Genomic DNA, 17,045 nt, shown 5'->3' on the forward strand with positions numbered 1-17,045 from the left:
CCACAATGCCCAGCAATATGTTTGGAGGAGAAAAGGTGAGGCCTTTAACCCCAAGAACACCATGCCTACAATCAAGCATGGTGGTGGGAGCATTATGCTGTGGGGCTGTTTTGCTGCCAATGGAACTGGTGCTTTACAGAGAGTAAATGGGATAATGAAGAAGGAGGATTACCTTCACATTCTTCAACATAACCTAAAATCATCAGCACGAAGGTTGGGTTTGGGCGCAGTTGGGTGTTCCAACAGGACAATGACCCCAAACACACATCAAAAGTGGTAAAGAAATGGTTAAATCAGGCTAGAATAAGGGTTTTAGAATGGCCTTCCCAAAGTCCTGACTTAAACCCCATTGAAAACATGTGGACAATGCTGAAGAAACAAGTCCATGTCAGAAAGCCATCAAATTTAACTTAATTGCACCAATTCTGTCAAGAGGAGTGGTCAAAGATTCAACTAGAAGCTTGCCGGAAGCTTGTGGATGGCTACCAAAAGCGCCTAATTGAAGTGAAAATGGCTAAGGGACATGTAACCAAATATTAACACTGCTGTATGTATATTTTTGACCCAGCAAATGTGATCACTTTTTTCTGTTAACCCATAATAAAGTCATAAAAGAACCAAACTTCATGAATGTTTTTTGTGACAAAGAAGTATCTGTTCCAATCACTCTATCAGAGAAAAATCAGAGTTTTAGAAATAACGGGACACTCGGTAGAGCCATTATATTATATTCTTTACAAGTGTATGTAAACTTTTGACCACAACTGTAGCAACAGGAGAGGGAGGGGGAGAGAATGAGAGAAGAAGAGGCAGCTGCAGCGTAAAGACAGAATAACTCCAGCTTTGTGTCTTTTTCCATTCTAGCTGAAGTCCGGGACAAACTTTGCTCCTTTTCAGCTCAATACGAAACGCGTAATATTTTCTCTGAATACAGGATGATTCCGTTTTTTACGGGACGGTTGGCAGCTCTACTAACTAACCTTATGAACAAAATAAAGTTCAACATCAGTAACATCATAGCACCCACCCAGCTGTATAGAAACTCCGTCATGCTAGCTAGTACGCACTACGAGTTATTGTAACTGACTGGAAAAAGTCAGCACAAGGAAAATAAACTCCACCTAAACTTGGTTTATATCTGACCCAGATAGACTGCAGGTCATAACTTCTTACCTGAAGTTCAGTTCACCTGATACTCGAACCGGCGGCCGCCTCGGGTCTCTCCTCCTCCTGCCTCACATTTCCCTCATCCACCTGCTGGCCTCTGTGGAAGCTCCGCCATAGCCACCACCAAACAACTGAGTTACTTTTACACATCGGCCAGCATCTCAGTGTTCCTCTTGTGAAAGCAAATATATTTGGCACAACAAAGTATTCAGACCATTATTATGCTTGTGGCAACTGCTGGACAGGACAAAAAAAAAAAAGATTCCTGACTAATACTGTCAGGGCCTACAGCTTTGCCTTGGTGTAGTCACTCCAGTTGTCTCCTCACTTGGTCAGCCGTCACAGGGAAGGGGAAACTTGAGAGGAAGGTGGGGGGTTCTGAGCACCCAAGCTCTGTGTGGAGGAGGGTTGAGGAGGTGTTAATATTGGCACTGTGTGAGGAGAGGCAACATGGGGGTCCAGTACTGAACCTGTTGAAAAACAGCTGCTTGTCTGCGACTGCAAACTGATGGGAGATCAACATGCACGGCCAGCAGCCACTGGTCTGCTTTCACTGCTCTGAGATTAGTCATTAGCCGCGACTGGTTGTGGTGAGCTAAGGAAGACAGGAAAAAAGACATGCTGTGGAAGAGATAACAAAGGAGTTTCCCCTTGCTAACCACCTTGGGCAACATATGTGATGTAGAGGAAATGTGTGGAAAAGTATAGCTTTAGTATATCAGCAAGGAAAACTTTAACGATGATGGAGACTCTAACCATTTCCAGTCTAATAAAAGACGCATGTTGACCAGGTGCAGGTTGAGCAGCACTTTTAGATTTGCATCTAATAGAATATCTGAATGTAATACATTTAACTGTTTTGCCAAAAAAATATCAGTTGAATTAAATGGCTTGACCATGATAAGTTTTCATTCATATTTGAATTCTCCCTTCAAGTATTAACAGTTGACTATGTCACATGATGATCAAGCCATTTAATGCAGCTGATATTTTTCTTACTAATCTTTTAATACACTTTTTTTTCAGAGGTCCTCACAGGAAGCATCGATGCTACTCAATTAAACAGTATTTCAAATGAGCTCAGTCTTAAACTCTGCAAAAATAACATTAATCCACTTAACACAGATGGGGAACATTTTTCTGCAGGTGAACTACTTTTACTTTTGATAATTTATGCAAAAATCATCTCTGTTTGCCTTTCTGTTAAAGTCATTGCACGCCACTGTGATGGATATATGTCAGTTCTGAATGTTAGTTACAGATACCAGGGAGAAAAGAATGACAAGACCCTATGCCACATGATCAAAACTTTACTTCACGCCTCAGTCCCAGAGATTCCATATACACAGTCGAGACTTGTATTGCCAACAGAATTAAAGCAGGTATAACTTCTTCTCATGCTTAACCCTGTTTTTCTCATGCATAAAAACCAGGCATAATGCCAACAAATTGGAACCAAAGATTAAAGACTTCATTTACATTTTGCTTGCCAAGATAAAAATAAAGATGTCTTTATGGGAAATGATTCGATTATGTACAATTCAAAGCATAAACAAACTAAAACACCAAGATATAATAGAATGATTAAAGCATGGCCATTATCACACCATAAGGAGTAGGCAAGCATTTGAGCGATATATGTTCACGTTCAGCTCTTCACTTTATCCGCAGTCATAATGAATATAGGTTAGGAGTCTCACATTATCACAGTAAGGGTATTCAAACAAGTCCAATTTAATCTTTTTTTTTCTTTAGCCAATAGGCAAGGGGTACGGATTTTTGTACATGTTGTGTTTCCTCTACAGATTCAATGTTTCTCTGATATACTTTACCATGCAATGTGAACCAAACAGGATATTGTCAGTTCAAGAGTAATATACCCATGGAAAGCCGGGAGTAGTGTATTAGGTGTATCAGGTGAAAGTGTCTGAAACTGGACTTGTTGGAATAAGGATTCTCAGCTTCAGACAGCAGTTTCATTAGGGACTAACCAGGGAGCAGCAGACGTATCCATAGCACCATGGCAGTAATGCTCCTGTATGACAATAAGATAAATGGAAGCCCAGGTAGTCAGTTCAATAAGCTGTCCTTGGAAAAAAAATATGTATGTATGTATATAGTAAATGAACTGAAAGAAGTCAATGTGGCATCACAGTCTAATATGGAATAAGGTGAAAACCTTTGAGGCATAGCTGGTCCAAAGACTGATTATTCACAAATTCTTGGAGATAAGCGTCTTTGTATTATCTAGCAAGGACCACCTTCTCTCTAGAATTTGCTTTCCCCTTAGCTGTACTAGCTGTTTTTGGCCTGGTCCTAGCGGGCATGGTGGTAGAAGAGGACTGAGTGGTGGCTTCTTGCGAGGCGCTGCGTCGCATGGTGGTTGTAGTCCTGGGTGGCAGCATGGGGACAGTTGGGGCTCGTACCGAGAGGGGCTGCCTAGATGGACATACTCTCTGAGGGGAGGGACTGTCAGTCCTGCAGTGGGATGAGCTAAGGCTGCGTCTGGTTCCAAACAAGACTCGTAGGGGCATTCGAGGGCTGCCAGATGGAGCAGGGACAGTTGAGGGACGGGGACATGTCAAGGAGGACCCAGGAGAAATAGGCCTAAATTTTTGGGGGGTAACTAGAGTGCTTAGTCCAATTTTCTGATTCCTGTGAAGAGAACATAAAAATTTGAAAAATTATTTTACTTTAAAAATATGTATCAAACTGCTTAAATTATTGTGGGTACACTATAACAAAGAAACTAAATCATACCCATTATTTAAGCGAGGAGTAGGAGCAGCACTACCAAGCCTGCCTGAAGACCGCTTTATGGGGGTAACTGGCCTGGGGATCTTGCTCCTGCACTCTTTGAAGCCTTGCTCTTCAGTTGTTTTAAGACGAGAGCTCCACCTGGACTCATCTGATGTATGCGTGTCTTCCTCTGAGCCTGCAGTGGACAGGGTTTCCGACGGCCTTCGACGCTCATCGTCCCCCGAAGACAGCGATGATGATGTACCAGAGAGCATTCTCCTCCTCATCCAGCGAGTGTGTTGCTTCTGGACTAGCAGGTGGGCCAAATCCAGCTGCCTGGCCCGATGCTGAAGCCGGACCCGAGCCGAGAGAGATAAGGACTGCTCTGAGCCTGAATCCTCCTCCATAGAAATGAGCACTGGAATTCGGCTTCGGATTCTGGGCTTGATGGCAGAGAGTACTTTTGATTCTGCTGTCTGAAGTTTGGCAGCGTCTTCACTTTGTGGTGGTTGTTTTGTAAGTTCCTGTGACCGATCTTTATGTATGTCAGTTGGTGACATTGCTTCTGGAACAGGCTCCAAAGACTGGGCCAGCTCAGTAGATGGACCATTCTCAGTTTTGGGGTATTTGTCTATTTGAGTTTGGTCTTCCACTGAGTCCTTTGGATACTCTTCTATCATTGGTGCTCCCTCCACCTTCTTATGGGTGTCAGCATCTATATCGGATTTATTCACGATAGGAAAGACTTCCCGGTCACCCTCCTTGGAAGACATAACATTGAGGTGTGATGTCTCGGCAATATGAATGAAAGTACGCTCAACTTTGGTGAAGGGGGGTGAACCAGGAGCAATGGGTGTGGAAGGCCTCAGGTCTGACCTGAGAGCTGGGGACAAACGGCCAGTCTCTGAAGGTTCAGGCTGTATTGCATCCCCAACTAGAAGGCGGTCATTACGGGATGTTAGAGCACATGGTGTAGCCAACTCACCATCCAGAACGTGATCGCCACCAGAAGGAGACTTGCGAGTGTCTCCTGGGGAGAATAGAACAAGGGTTTTGGATGCATCCTCTAGGTCTGGGTCTGCATCAGCAGCGGAGGCATGCTCCTTCTGGCCCCTCTGGTCCTCAGCCATCAGTGTTGAAGGCGCAGCATCCTGGCTACGTTCAGTACTCTTCTGACTCACCTCACTGTTGGACTCACTCTTTGTAACGTCGTCATCCTTTGGCCCTGGGGTTTCTGGAACGTCTTCGTCTGGTGTGGCAAAACTCCGCCGCTGAGGCAAAGTACCAGTCAGCATGACAGTTAGAAAGTCAGCCCTCTTGGCCTGCAGCTGAGGAAGGATGTGAAAATGCTCTTTCTCATCACTCTGGCCTTTTGTCCGATAGTCTGGAGAGGGAGGCGACAAACCACTCTGCTCTGAAGGCGATAACACCTAGAAGCAATGCAATAACATTTTGTATTACCTATGAGTCAACTCAAAGACTTCACCCAGCTCTGTACAGAAATATCATAGAAGGCCTTTACTAGTGAAACATTTTTAGCAGTTTTAACAATGCATGAGCACAATGTCTAGCACTAATTAGGAGCTTATTTAATATTAACATACGTAGCCTTTAAAACAATATCAGGGTGGAATCGGAGAACAGTCACAATAAGTGTCTCAGCCTATAAATGAGAAAAAAGAAAATCAGATGTCAAAAACTTCCGGTGTGATGACACTAAAAACTCGTTCATTGAAGGAATTACAGGAGGACGGAGTCTGTCTCTAAAGTAGCGCACATGAAGCCAGCCTCAAGCTGCGCAAATGAGGCTTTAACACGGTGGCACCAGCAGCGGCGTTGGAGGAAGACGCTGCAGTTTCTCGCCTGCACAAGATACTGGGATGGCAATGGGTGGCCCGCCCCCAGCGACAGAACCGACCCTCGACAGCGCAGAGAGTAAAAGAAAGGCAGAGGGAGTTTCAAAGACGTGAAGATAAATGATATAATGATATAGATGATATAAGGCCATTCTTATTCCACGCGTGACGTCACAGCCTCTTCAACTCATTAGAACAGAGGAGCGGCACCAGCAACAGGAGTAAAGATGTTGGACAGTTAGGATGAAGGCAGTTTTACAGCTTGCCAAACAGGCAAAAATTAACCAAAAGCAATTCTAAAAAGATGAGTTTTCAGTTGTTTTTTAAAAGCAACTACAGTCCACAGTTCTTAGGCTCAGAGGGAGACAGTTCCACAGTCTAGGGGCCACAGTGGCAAAAGCTCTGTCACCCTTAGTTCTCATCTTAGTGTGATGCATAGCAAGTAAGCCCTGATCAGATGATCTCGGTGACCTGCTAGGGACATAGGGATATAGAAGATCAGGAATGTAAGCTGGTGCCAGTCCATGCAAAGCTCTAAAAGTCAAAACCAGGATCTTAAAATGGACTCTAAATTCAATAGGAAGCCAGTGTAAATGAAATAGCAACAATGTCGCATGTGAATATTTAGAGGACTTGGTCAGAAGCCTAGCTGCAGCGTTTTGCACAACCTGCAGATGTTCCACATGTGTAGACACATAAACAGTGAGTTACAGTAGTGTATACAGTAGATCAATACAATAGATGTATACAAGCAATGTGTCATAAGCCAGTGGCTAGAATTAAAATAAATGGAAACTTGACAGACAGCTTTGAGCTCTCCAGAGCAGGGGTTTCAACCTTAAATGGCACAGCTGGCACTGACATTTCATTGGAGGGCCACTTTAGTGTTCAAGCAGTACAAAAAAAACGAACAAACAAACAAACTAGAAAACACCCAAAAATATTTACCAAAAATGTAGTGGTTTTTGGGGGGGGTTTGTTTTTTTCAATTTCAAATATTGTATAACAAATATTTGTGCAAATGTGAACACAATTTTTTTCTCACTCTTAACTAACTGAAGCATTTCATTGAACTACCAAATAAACAAATTACTATTCTCTTTCTGGCCAGGCACAAGTGTACACATTAGTTTTTGACTGCTAGTGAAAACTGTTTTCTTTACAAATAACTCTCTCAAATAACACAGCCAATCCGTCAACATGTTTCTACTCTCTGCTCATGTTACCTTCATATTAAATAATTTTTTGCTTTTAAAATAACTTATTTTAACATTGCACTCAACAACGGACAAATCCTCCCTAACAAAAAACATAACTTCAAGGGCCAAATTGTGTAGTCCAAGTAGGGGTTGGTGTTTGAGTACCCTGCTCCAGAGGAACACGTCAGGGGTGCTGTTTAAGCCCCTCCCTATTCACATTATTTATTGAGCCTCTGGCCCAATATGTAAGACAAAGTGATGAGTTGAAAGCGGTTAGCAGTGGAAGAACAAAGTGTAGGTCTCTTCGTAGATGATGTAATAATATACCTCTAAAACCCAGATCATACATTCTTAAAGCTCTGGACTATTCTAGAAGAGTTTGGAGGAAAATGTAATATTTCTAAGACTCAAATATTGTGCATAAACTACACATTTATCAGACATAAATACAAACTTAAATGGGATTCAGAAAATTAAAAATATTAGGAATCTAACTAAACACATTATATGAGACCATTTACAGTAGGATTAATAATGCAATGCAAAAGGATTTAACAAAATGGACACCCTTAGTTATGGATCTCAATTCAAGAATAGAGGTAATACCCAGATTGTTGTATTTATTCCTTTCACTACCAGTGCATATCCCTGATGCTCAATTTGCCAAATGGAACAAACAAATGAGTAGATTTATTTAGAAGGGGTAAAAACCGAGGGTAAAACTGAAAACTCTCCAACTAGAAAAGGGAAGAGGAGGACTGACTATTCCAAAAGAGTATTATCAGATATCCCAGCTGACATGCACTGGAAACATATTGAGCTCAATGATGGAGTGAGTTGCCCTCAGACAAAATGTACACACATTTCAGGGACCAAAATCCCATTGTTGCAACAACATTAAAGGTCTGGTGGGATCTGGTAATCAAATACAAAATCGAAGGAGATTGTAAAATGCTGATTTGGCCCTCACATTCTCCAGAATTCAGAACTGGTCAACTGGATAATACATTCACGAAATGGAGAGACGGGGAAATCACAGCAGTATGTACGTTAACAGACGGGAAAGTGTTTAAGTCCTTCAAAAAGAGGAGTTTGAGCAGGATAATTCTGACTCATTTAGGTATCTTCATTTGAGACACTGAGAGCAGAAACTCTGTCTCTCAAGAGGGCATTGAGTTAATAGAAATGGTTACTGTGGCATATAAGAAGTTACCGTCAAAGGTTGTGTCAAAAATGTACAAATGCTTCCAAAAATGTAACAGAAATTATTCATTGTGGATAACACAAAGTGGGAATCAGAACTGAAGATTGACCTTTCAGGGGATGATCTGCCTGTTACAACACACTTCTACTTGCTGTGGACAATGGAGAGAATCTGGCTGGAAAAATTTGACAAGATTTTTTTCAATCACACCTCACATCACAAGTAAACAGTTGTGAATCCCACAGCAATGGTGGAGACTGCAGTCATATCAGTGCGAATCACTAACATTTTTTGGAAATGTGAAAAGGTTCAACCTTTCTGGGAATTGTCAAAATACCTGAGGATATCTTAAGTTATAAAATACCAAATGATCCACAGATTTTGTACCTAGGCCTACTACCCGCAGAAGTAATTCATGGTGAGGACATTTACCTGTTTAAACTGATGCCTGTACAAAAGTTATTACAAGAAACTGGCTTTAAAGTGATCCTTTGCAATTGAAGCAATGGCGAGACGCCATGGAGCAAATTTCCACAATGAAAAAAATAACTTATTGCTTAAGTAGTGCTGTCAGCGTTAATCTCGTTAAAATCTCATTAAAGTGACATTAACACCATAACACAGCAAATCTCTGTTAGCGAGTTAACGCGGATCGCCTCGTGCGTCAATGTGTTATCGTGGTTAGCTCGTTAACACTGTGCAGCCCCACGTTAACTCGCTAACGGAGATTTGCCACGTTAATGTGGTAATGGCGTTAACCTCATTTTAACAAGATTAACACTGACAGGTGATGTCTTTTTCAGGGAAGGCTTTACATATTACGGCAACACAATGTTAAGCTAAACAGTGCATCTATTACAACAGCTTTGTAGTAGAAGAGGCCAGCTGTTTAACTGACGTGCATGCAGTCCACGCCTTTCACCACCTAAAAACATTGGGATCATCACAAAACAAAAAAATACATGGGGAAGCTAAAAGCTTGTAATGGACTCTCTCTAAGAAGCAAAGACAGCAAAAACTGGTACATTTTTCCCAAAACCCATTTTAATGTCATTTTGGTTGAACACAAGCTTTTCAAGATTGTCTAGATTACATAAATTGATATAAAAGGCACAAAAATGCATTGCAGAGTTCATCCTTAGATAGCACACAGTTTGATATTCAGGTGATTTTTCAAGTGTTTCCCTCGTTCAATCTTTAACATACAGCTTGGACATACATACTGAACCCCGGTTATTATCATGCTTATTAGAGGTTAAATGAAAATTGATTTCTCTTAATTGCTTTCTACATTTCTATATATATCTGTACAGGGTTATTTTTTGGATTTACAAAAGTTTAAAATACATGCTTTACCTGTAAATTATACAAGCAATGCTGTACAATCATATAGTGATAGAAAAAAATGCTTACATATATTGTACATGTGAAAGACACTCACGGATCATTACACTGAACAAATATTGTGAGCATTCAGTCATCTTTTCCTTATCTACAATCTGCTGAGACTACAAAACTGATGAAGGAGCATTCAGGTACAATTTAATATTCTTTTTTTGCTCTGTTGTTGCAATAGTCAAATTAAAGATCGGTGCCTTGAAGCGTAGCTCAGAGCAAAAACTAGAAGCAAAGGGTGACGTGTAAGCCTAGCTCCATCAAAATAGGAACAGTTTCTGTCTCCTACAACAACGAAAATCTCTTAATTCAAATGCTGACTTAAATTAATTGATTAATTTATTTATTTTAGTAGCAGTAGTTTATAGTATTCTATTGCAGACTTTTTTCCCTCTGATCGCTAGGTGGGAAAAAACATATTCCACCAACCAGTTGGTGAATGTTTGCTGGCTATTACCAGCTGAAATTGGTCACAAAGAGCACCAATTTCTGCACCAAAAAACTCAGATTGCTGCAGTTACCCATAGTTTGCATGGAATATGCAGATTTGTCTGCAAACTCTTGCTAGCTAGCTACCAAGCAGTAGAACAGTTGCAGTAAAATTGGAAAAAGTGCAAAGCAAATGAAAAACTTAAACTGTTCACCTTCAAAGGAAAAATTGTGGTTTATTTCCAGAACAAATGTTTTAAAAGTCCCAACTTTTAATTCAAAGCCAAACAGTTACTGTTTCGTGTTTGGTTGGAATTTCACAGTTTCACTAGCAGTGAGCAAGCAGTTAACAAAATCCTTCCTTTCTTGCCAACTACGGCCAACTGCAACAGTCTGCAAGTGTCCAAGGCAATTGCACGATTGATTATCTTCAACTGGCAACAGCAAGCAATCTCCTCCAGCTACACACCATCCTAAGGTAGCTAGGAGACACATGCAGGAACTTATCTTGCAGTATCCCCATGCTTCTAGCTTTTGTACCAAGCTAGGCTAACTGTGTCAACAAATGTATGAAAGTGGCATAGTGCTGAAATATACCAATTGGACACCAGTATATACCTCTCTCTATGTATATTCACATTTTTTTGTTAGTCCTTAAAGAATATCAGGAAGACATTAAATATGCAAACGTATGTATGTATATCTGGAAAGACATATCTCTTTATTTATTTTATAATTTTTTGTGAATCATGCCATATTTTCTATGGTAGACCTTAACAGTTTTAATATGTTTTACTCAATCAACTAATTGCTTTACAACTGCTGTAATTTTATGTAATGAAACAGTTATTCTTCCAGTTAATTCTAACTTTAAAAATGTGGAGTTTTCAAAATAAAAAACTATAAACCTCATAATATACATGTATGGTTAATCGCAGGTTGTTCCTCCACTAACTGGAGAACACCTAAAATATATTTTCACATAATCACTCAAAAACACTCAAATCAAAAAGACTTGTCTGATCCGTGAGTATCTCATGTAGATGTGAATTATTTACAGAACAATCCCAGACTTCTTTTAGTCAGAGCTGTATACATGATTACTGTACAGTGCTGTTTTTTTACAGTTGGCAATGCATGTTGTTCAGATAGCAGATCTCATGCAAAGAATGGACACAGTTGGCAAACAGTTTTGGTACAAGATGACACCTGTTGCAGATCACTCTTTTAGACTTGAGGTGTTTTTAGTAGAATAAGCACACTGACATATTTCTACTCCCTGTTTGGAACCAAATGTAGCATTACCTTAATGGTGATACAGGATTGTACTAGTGACAATCCTGTGTGGTAGTTGAATCATTTTGCTTGCATGCAAAATAAAGTTCAAAGTTAGCAGCTAGTCCCCTTCATACATTCTCAAAGTGTTTATGTTGTAATGCTATGGTAATATAAAATATACAGGGTGTCCTGAACTCAGTGTGAAGCAGCATGAAAACAAACTCAGTCTTACCATCAGGCTGGATCTGAATAACTGTCGGCACAGAGATAATGCCTCAAATAGAAGCTAAATAAAAGCGCAAGTGGTGCGTATTTAGTTAACGTAGCCCTTTGTAGCCCTGACATTGCCCGAGCATGTCTTTCATTGCACAGCATGGCCATCTTATCTAATGTTATGTATATTTAAGACTAAAGAGAAAATTTTTAACAGCAGCATACAACAGACTATATTATATAAGCCATGACATGAATAAAGTGGAGGGTTTCAGGAGGAAAGACATATATACTGTATGTCTTTCCTCCTGAAACCCTCCATGTTTTTTCACATCTTGGTTCATGTGGTTGGTCAGTTAGCTTCTTAGGGTACCCCAAATAGGGTTTAAAATTCTTAGGACCCTAAACCGTTTTAATTTAGAACTCAAAAACCTTCTTGGATGAGAGGTGAAATATCTTCTTGAAACTTTAAGACTTCCACTTGCTTTCTTTCCAAGCTCTTTAGACTACCATGACCCAGATGACTGAAAACCTACACAGACACATTGAGAAGACCAATATTTCTGAGCTTCTGGCAAAAGCCAGCAGATATCTGGATAACTGATATTTGTGATGGTTAAAAAGCAAATAAAAAGTTACATTATTGTCACTTATTGCTTGCAGACCTGGCTGAAACTGAATGCTACTCAAACTATAAACAGAAAACAAATATAAATATTTTGAAATATTCTGTTTCAAAGATCTTTTCCATTGCTCACAAATTCTTTTGTTTATAGAGATAAGAGTTTTTCCAACAAGTTCTCCAAAATGAAAAACCATTTACTTTGTATTCTCTCTTTTTATCTCTGGTTATCTTTCCAGCGTTGAACCATTTCAATTTCCCAACAAAAAGCACCTCTTCGTCAATCATACCTGGCACTGACACCCTGGCACTGACCTTATAATGTAACTGATAATGTTACGTTTCATCATGTTTGTTTAAAAGATAAAGTGGACCTTTGCATTTTTAAAAAGAAAAATCCCTTATTCTGCTCTACTGGATCTATTATGTGATATTAGGTGCAAAAAATCAAAAAAGCGCAGCTGGCCTGCAGACAGTCTTTTATGCTTCAAGCTTGGGTCCTCTACCAGAGGCCTGGGAACTTGAGAGTCCTGCACAGTATCTTTGCTGTTCCTAGGACTGCACTTTTCAAGACAGAGATCTCTGATTCCATTCCTGGGATCTGAACCACTCACCCAGTTTAGGGGTAAATGCCCTAAGCACTCCAGTTACCACAGGACCACATTTCCTCTTGCTCCTCTCTTAGCCATTGATATTTCTCACTTTGACTTGGTAAAGTTACATTAATCACTATGACCTTCTTCCTCTGCGTGTCCACTACTATGTCCAGTTGGTTAGCCATAAGCAGTTTGGCCGTCTGTATCTGGAAATCCCACAGGATCTTAGATTGGTCATTATACCCCTAGTTACGATATTCCATGTATGCCCTGCCTGCTAGCATTTTCCACCCTGCTGTAATGTGCCTGATTGTCTCAGGGGCATCCCTACACAGCCTGCACCTGGGGTCTTGCCTGGTGTTGTAGACCTCAGCCTCTATCGATCTTAGAGCTTGTTCCTGCACTGCCATGATTAGTGCCTATGCTCAGTCCAGCTTTGTCCAGCCATTGGATTTCTCAGTTGTGACCATCTTCCTGATGTACTCCTTGGTCTCCTTTCTTCTGCTTATTGTACAGTCTTGGCGTGCTGGACTTCTGGTGAAACCCTCAATGTATGGTTATGGCTTATTATCCCAGCAGGGTATTTTACAACTGGCAGAGTGGTGGTATTGATTGCTTGGATCTTGTTCTTCTCATTCAGCTTCTCTTAATCTCTGCAGGTATTTGGTGCCTGCAGCTTTCCTGGGGCCTCTTCGTGGTTCAGGTGGGATTGCAAGGTACTTGCACCTATCCTCAATGTCTGCAATGCCGCCTGCTGTGTGAATGTTAGACAGAAAGCACTTAGAAATAGCAAGGAAAAAACTGCTTGTGTGAATGGGTGAATGAGGCAAGTTGTGTAAAGCGCATTGAGTGCACAGATAGAGTAGAAAAGCGCTATATAAGAACCAGTCCATTCACCATTTACTCTTCCTCTCTTTGCTACCATTCGACTATGACATTCTGATGTTGGCGTGGATCAGCGAATCAAGGTCTAATTCACTCCTGGCATGTGGCTTGATGACATTGCTTGATTCTTTAGTAGGTATGCGAAGCCAGTCTTGTTAATGATCTGGCTGGTTTCATACCTATGCAGAATAACAGTGGGACAGAGCACCTCCTTGGTAAATACCACACTTAATAGTGGCTTGTGTAATTGGATTGAAGTTGTCCTCTAGTGTTGTTTGCCACATCCCCATTGAATTCCTGATAAAGGCTCTTAGGGTCCTGTTGACCTTATACATTTCTCGGCTTCCAGGATCCATGTGTCAGGTATTGTCATAGGCGGTGCACAGGTTGGTCAGTCTGGTCTTAAGTGACTTGAGTGGCTGCTCTATCAAGCAGAAGCTGGTGTTCTGCAGCAGTGGTGTTTCTTCCAATTTCTTTCTGGGCCTCGCTCATATACTGAGCCATGTGCCTGTCCATCTTAGCTGCTATGATACCTGACAAGAGTTTCCGTAAGGCAGGTTATTGGTCGGTAGTTGGATGTACTTGGGGATCAGGACTGTCCGGCTAGCCATTCTGGGTATGTCTCATCCATAAACAGCAACTTAATTTGTGTTGCCAGGCGCTCGTGGCATGCAATTAGCTTCTTCAGCCAGTAAGTGTCAGGGCCTAGTACTGTCCAGCTCTTCATGCCTGAGACTCTTTCTTGGATGTCTGCCACTGTGATAGTTACTGGAAATTGTTCAAGTTCGCTGTGGCCTGCTCTTAGAACCACTAACGACTAAGGATTTTATTATTTGTTGCATTCGTCTCCCATCTGATCTTCCTGTTTTGCTGTGTCTCCAGACTTGGTGGGGCTGTTCCCATATTGTTCCCCTGTCACTAAGAGTATACCTTGGATGGTTCAGTAGAGAACATCCAGTTTATTCTCAGGGTTCTATCTCTCTGGTATACCCCTTCAGGCAGTTCGCCAAGTAACCTTAGGTGTTGGTGTGATATCTATCTATGTGTCTATTTACATCAGTACTTCCAACAGAAACCCAACATACAATACATAAAATAAGTCTTTTTGAATATATTTTAAACTAACAATAAATATAACAGGATTGACTGCATCCTCTGGAAGACCTGGATTTAACTCAAACTCAAACAAGTTTACAAATTTAAATGTAGAATTTAAAACATTTAAGAATTTGAATGAATCTGTTTGAATGAATTCAAAAGGATCATGATGTTATGAAAAATAGATGTTAAAATATCTCAATAATGGGCTCACTGACTGGCACTGTTGTGAATGCCCCAAACTCATTCCACACAAGCACACAAATGCAAATAGCAATGCTGGATGCATTCCATGGAAATCTGCTACCTCAGTGAGTGTGCTCAAATTATACTAAACAGAAAAAGAAAAAAGATAAAAGCAAATCACAGATATGTTGTGCAAAACAAGATTCTGTACAACTAACGTGCACGATTCTTTTGATGGAACAATACATCCAAGCACATTCTGTTTAGCTCAATTTGTCAGCATTTGTGTACTTGAATGGATCCCGATCACCTCAAAATATGTATCAAAGGAGAGTCAAACAAGAGCTCCAGCAAACACTTCACAAACTGACATGTAATTTTAAATGTTCCAAATGTAAGTTCACTTCTTTTACAGTCGTCTGATACTAATGAGAAGTCATTAGAAAAAAGTGCAAAAGTTAAATTTAAAAATGTCATAAAACAGGCTTTAACTTTGTTAGGTCCTATCTGGCAGCCTTCTTCAGCCCTATACATTTTCCAGTTAAGAGGTGGCCCTTAATCTCAAAGAAAACAGTTCAGAAAATGATTTCTTTCAAATAAACTCTTTAGCGTATTAAAACTATAAATAAGACTATAAACTATAAATAATAAATCCATTCAAGAAAAAACAACCTTTTTTTGGTCTTTTTCGTGATTTTTGCTTGTTTTGAAAAGGAATCTTTTTATTTTCTTAGGTAGAATATTGTCTTTATTGTAAATGTGTTTACTATGTAGTGGTAGTTGTTAATTTGTATATAAATTAATGTAAAAAAAAAAAGTGATTTCATACATTTGTAAATTTGTTATGGTGTTAATTCATTTATGACATGCCAGTGTGTGTTGGTTTCTTTAACTAATTAGTTTCAATTTATTTAGTAACTATTATTTTTTGTGAAATATTTGTCTTTTAGGGACACCGTACTTCTTTGGTGTCAGGTGTAGGTGTAATTAGAGGTTAATGCTGAATTCCTTTTCACACCTTGAGAAAGACTTTTATCACATACCCCTCTCTCTTCACACACAGAGTTTAATGAAGCAGAAGCAGAGTGAGATGTTTATATCACTGGTTGAGTGATGGCGAAGATGTTTTGCGACACTGTGAAGTCTTGGTGCAAAACCTTGGTGGGATAACCTGCACTTGTTGATAATCACACTTTCGTTTTAGCAGAAAATAATTGAAATAAATAAATGCACAGATACTGTAAAGCTTAACAGTCTGTTTGCAGCCCCACTCTGTTTCACACTCCTCTTCTTCATAGAAGCAAGAAGGATGTATTCAGTTTCACATTATTCACATGAGTCTGCCAGATCTGTGGCATGTGCAACATCAGGTTTGTAGAGGCTTGTTAGAGTTTATTGCATGGAAAATATTCCCCATCTTGAGCATTTTTCTTCTTTTCTTCTGTTCCTCTTCTTACAATTGATAGAGCTACGTGACTGTGAATGTGTGTGTGATACTAAGTGTTTACCAGCTTAGCAGTGCTGCTGTCTGCCAGTAATATGGCTTGTTTTGTTTCATGACCATGTCTGGCTCTTAGTGTGCTGTTTGTATCACGTCTGATTTATTTATGTGTACATTCATTAGAATATTTGTATATGCAGAGCTGGCCAGAAATATCTAATAAACCAAATACAAAGGCAAAGCTGTGTTTTATTTTGGTATTAATAAGTATACTCCTTGTTTTGACACAAGTCAAATGTCTTCCCAGCTCACCAGTGATGCTTCGTAATTTAAGGGCCTTTTGAAGCATTCTACACATTTTATTTAGGGCCAATGAAATTTAAAGATTTATGGATAAATACTAATAAAATAATTAGTATTTTAAAAGTTGGTGCTCTTAATCAGAGCAAATGCACCAGAGATGATCTTGACTGTGGAACACAAATGGTGGAACATGTAGTGGAACGAAAGGAAGTGAGAGGCCAAACTGCACCGGGCCCCAAGTTGGTGTGACCAACCCTGCATACAGTATGTGTGTATTGTGTATGTGTCTACTTAACACATGTGTTAATTTAATATGCGTTTGAGTCCATCTCTCAGCTGTTGTTCTTGTTCATGAGCTTAGCTAACACGTGCTGCAGCTGTGCCCTCGACATATTCAGAACAGAGTGTCTGCTCCGTGGGCTGCCAGGGGTCGG

At 40.1% G+C, this 17,045-nt stretch overlaps 1 protein-coding gene across 2 annotated transcripts in view; it reads right to left on the reverse strand.

Moving 5' to 3' along the window:
• Window positions 1–2,467: 2,467 nt before the first annotated feature.
• ttbk1a (tau tubulin kinase 1a) overlaps window positions 2,468–17,045 on the reverse strand; it is a 54,332-nt gene continuing 39,754 nt past the window's right edge. For both annotated transcript variants that reach the window (XM_063475667.1, XM_063475668.1), the window contains 2 exons: window positions 3,928–5,336; window positions 2,468–3,822 (listed from right to left, as the gene is read on the reverse strand). In XM_063475667.1, coding sequence (XP_063331737.1) covers window positions 3,411–3,822; window positions 3,928–5,336 — 1,821 coding nt within the window. In that variant the 3' untranslated portion in view covers window positions 2,468–3,410. The remainder of the gene's footprint in view (window positions 3,823–3,927; window positions 5,337–17,045) is intronic.

The sequence above is a fragment of the Pelmatolapia mariae genome, linkage group LG6 (genome assembly GCF_036321145.2).
Source record: "Pelmatolapia mariae isolate MD_Pm_ZW linkage group LG6, Pm_UMD_F_2, whole genome shotgun sequence".
Classification (NCBI taxonomy): Eukaryota; Metazoa; Chordata; class Actinopteri; order Cichliformes; family Cichlidae; genus Pelmatolapia; species Pelmatolapia mariae.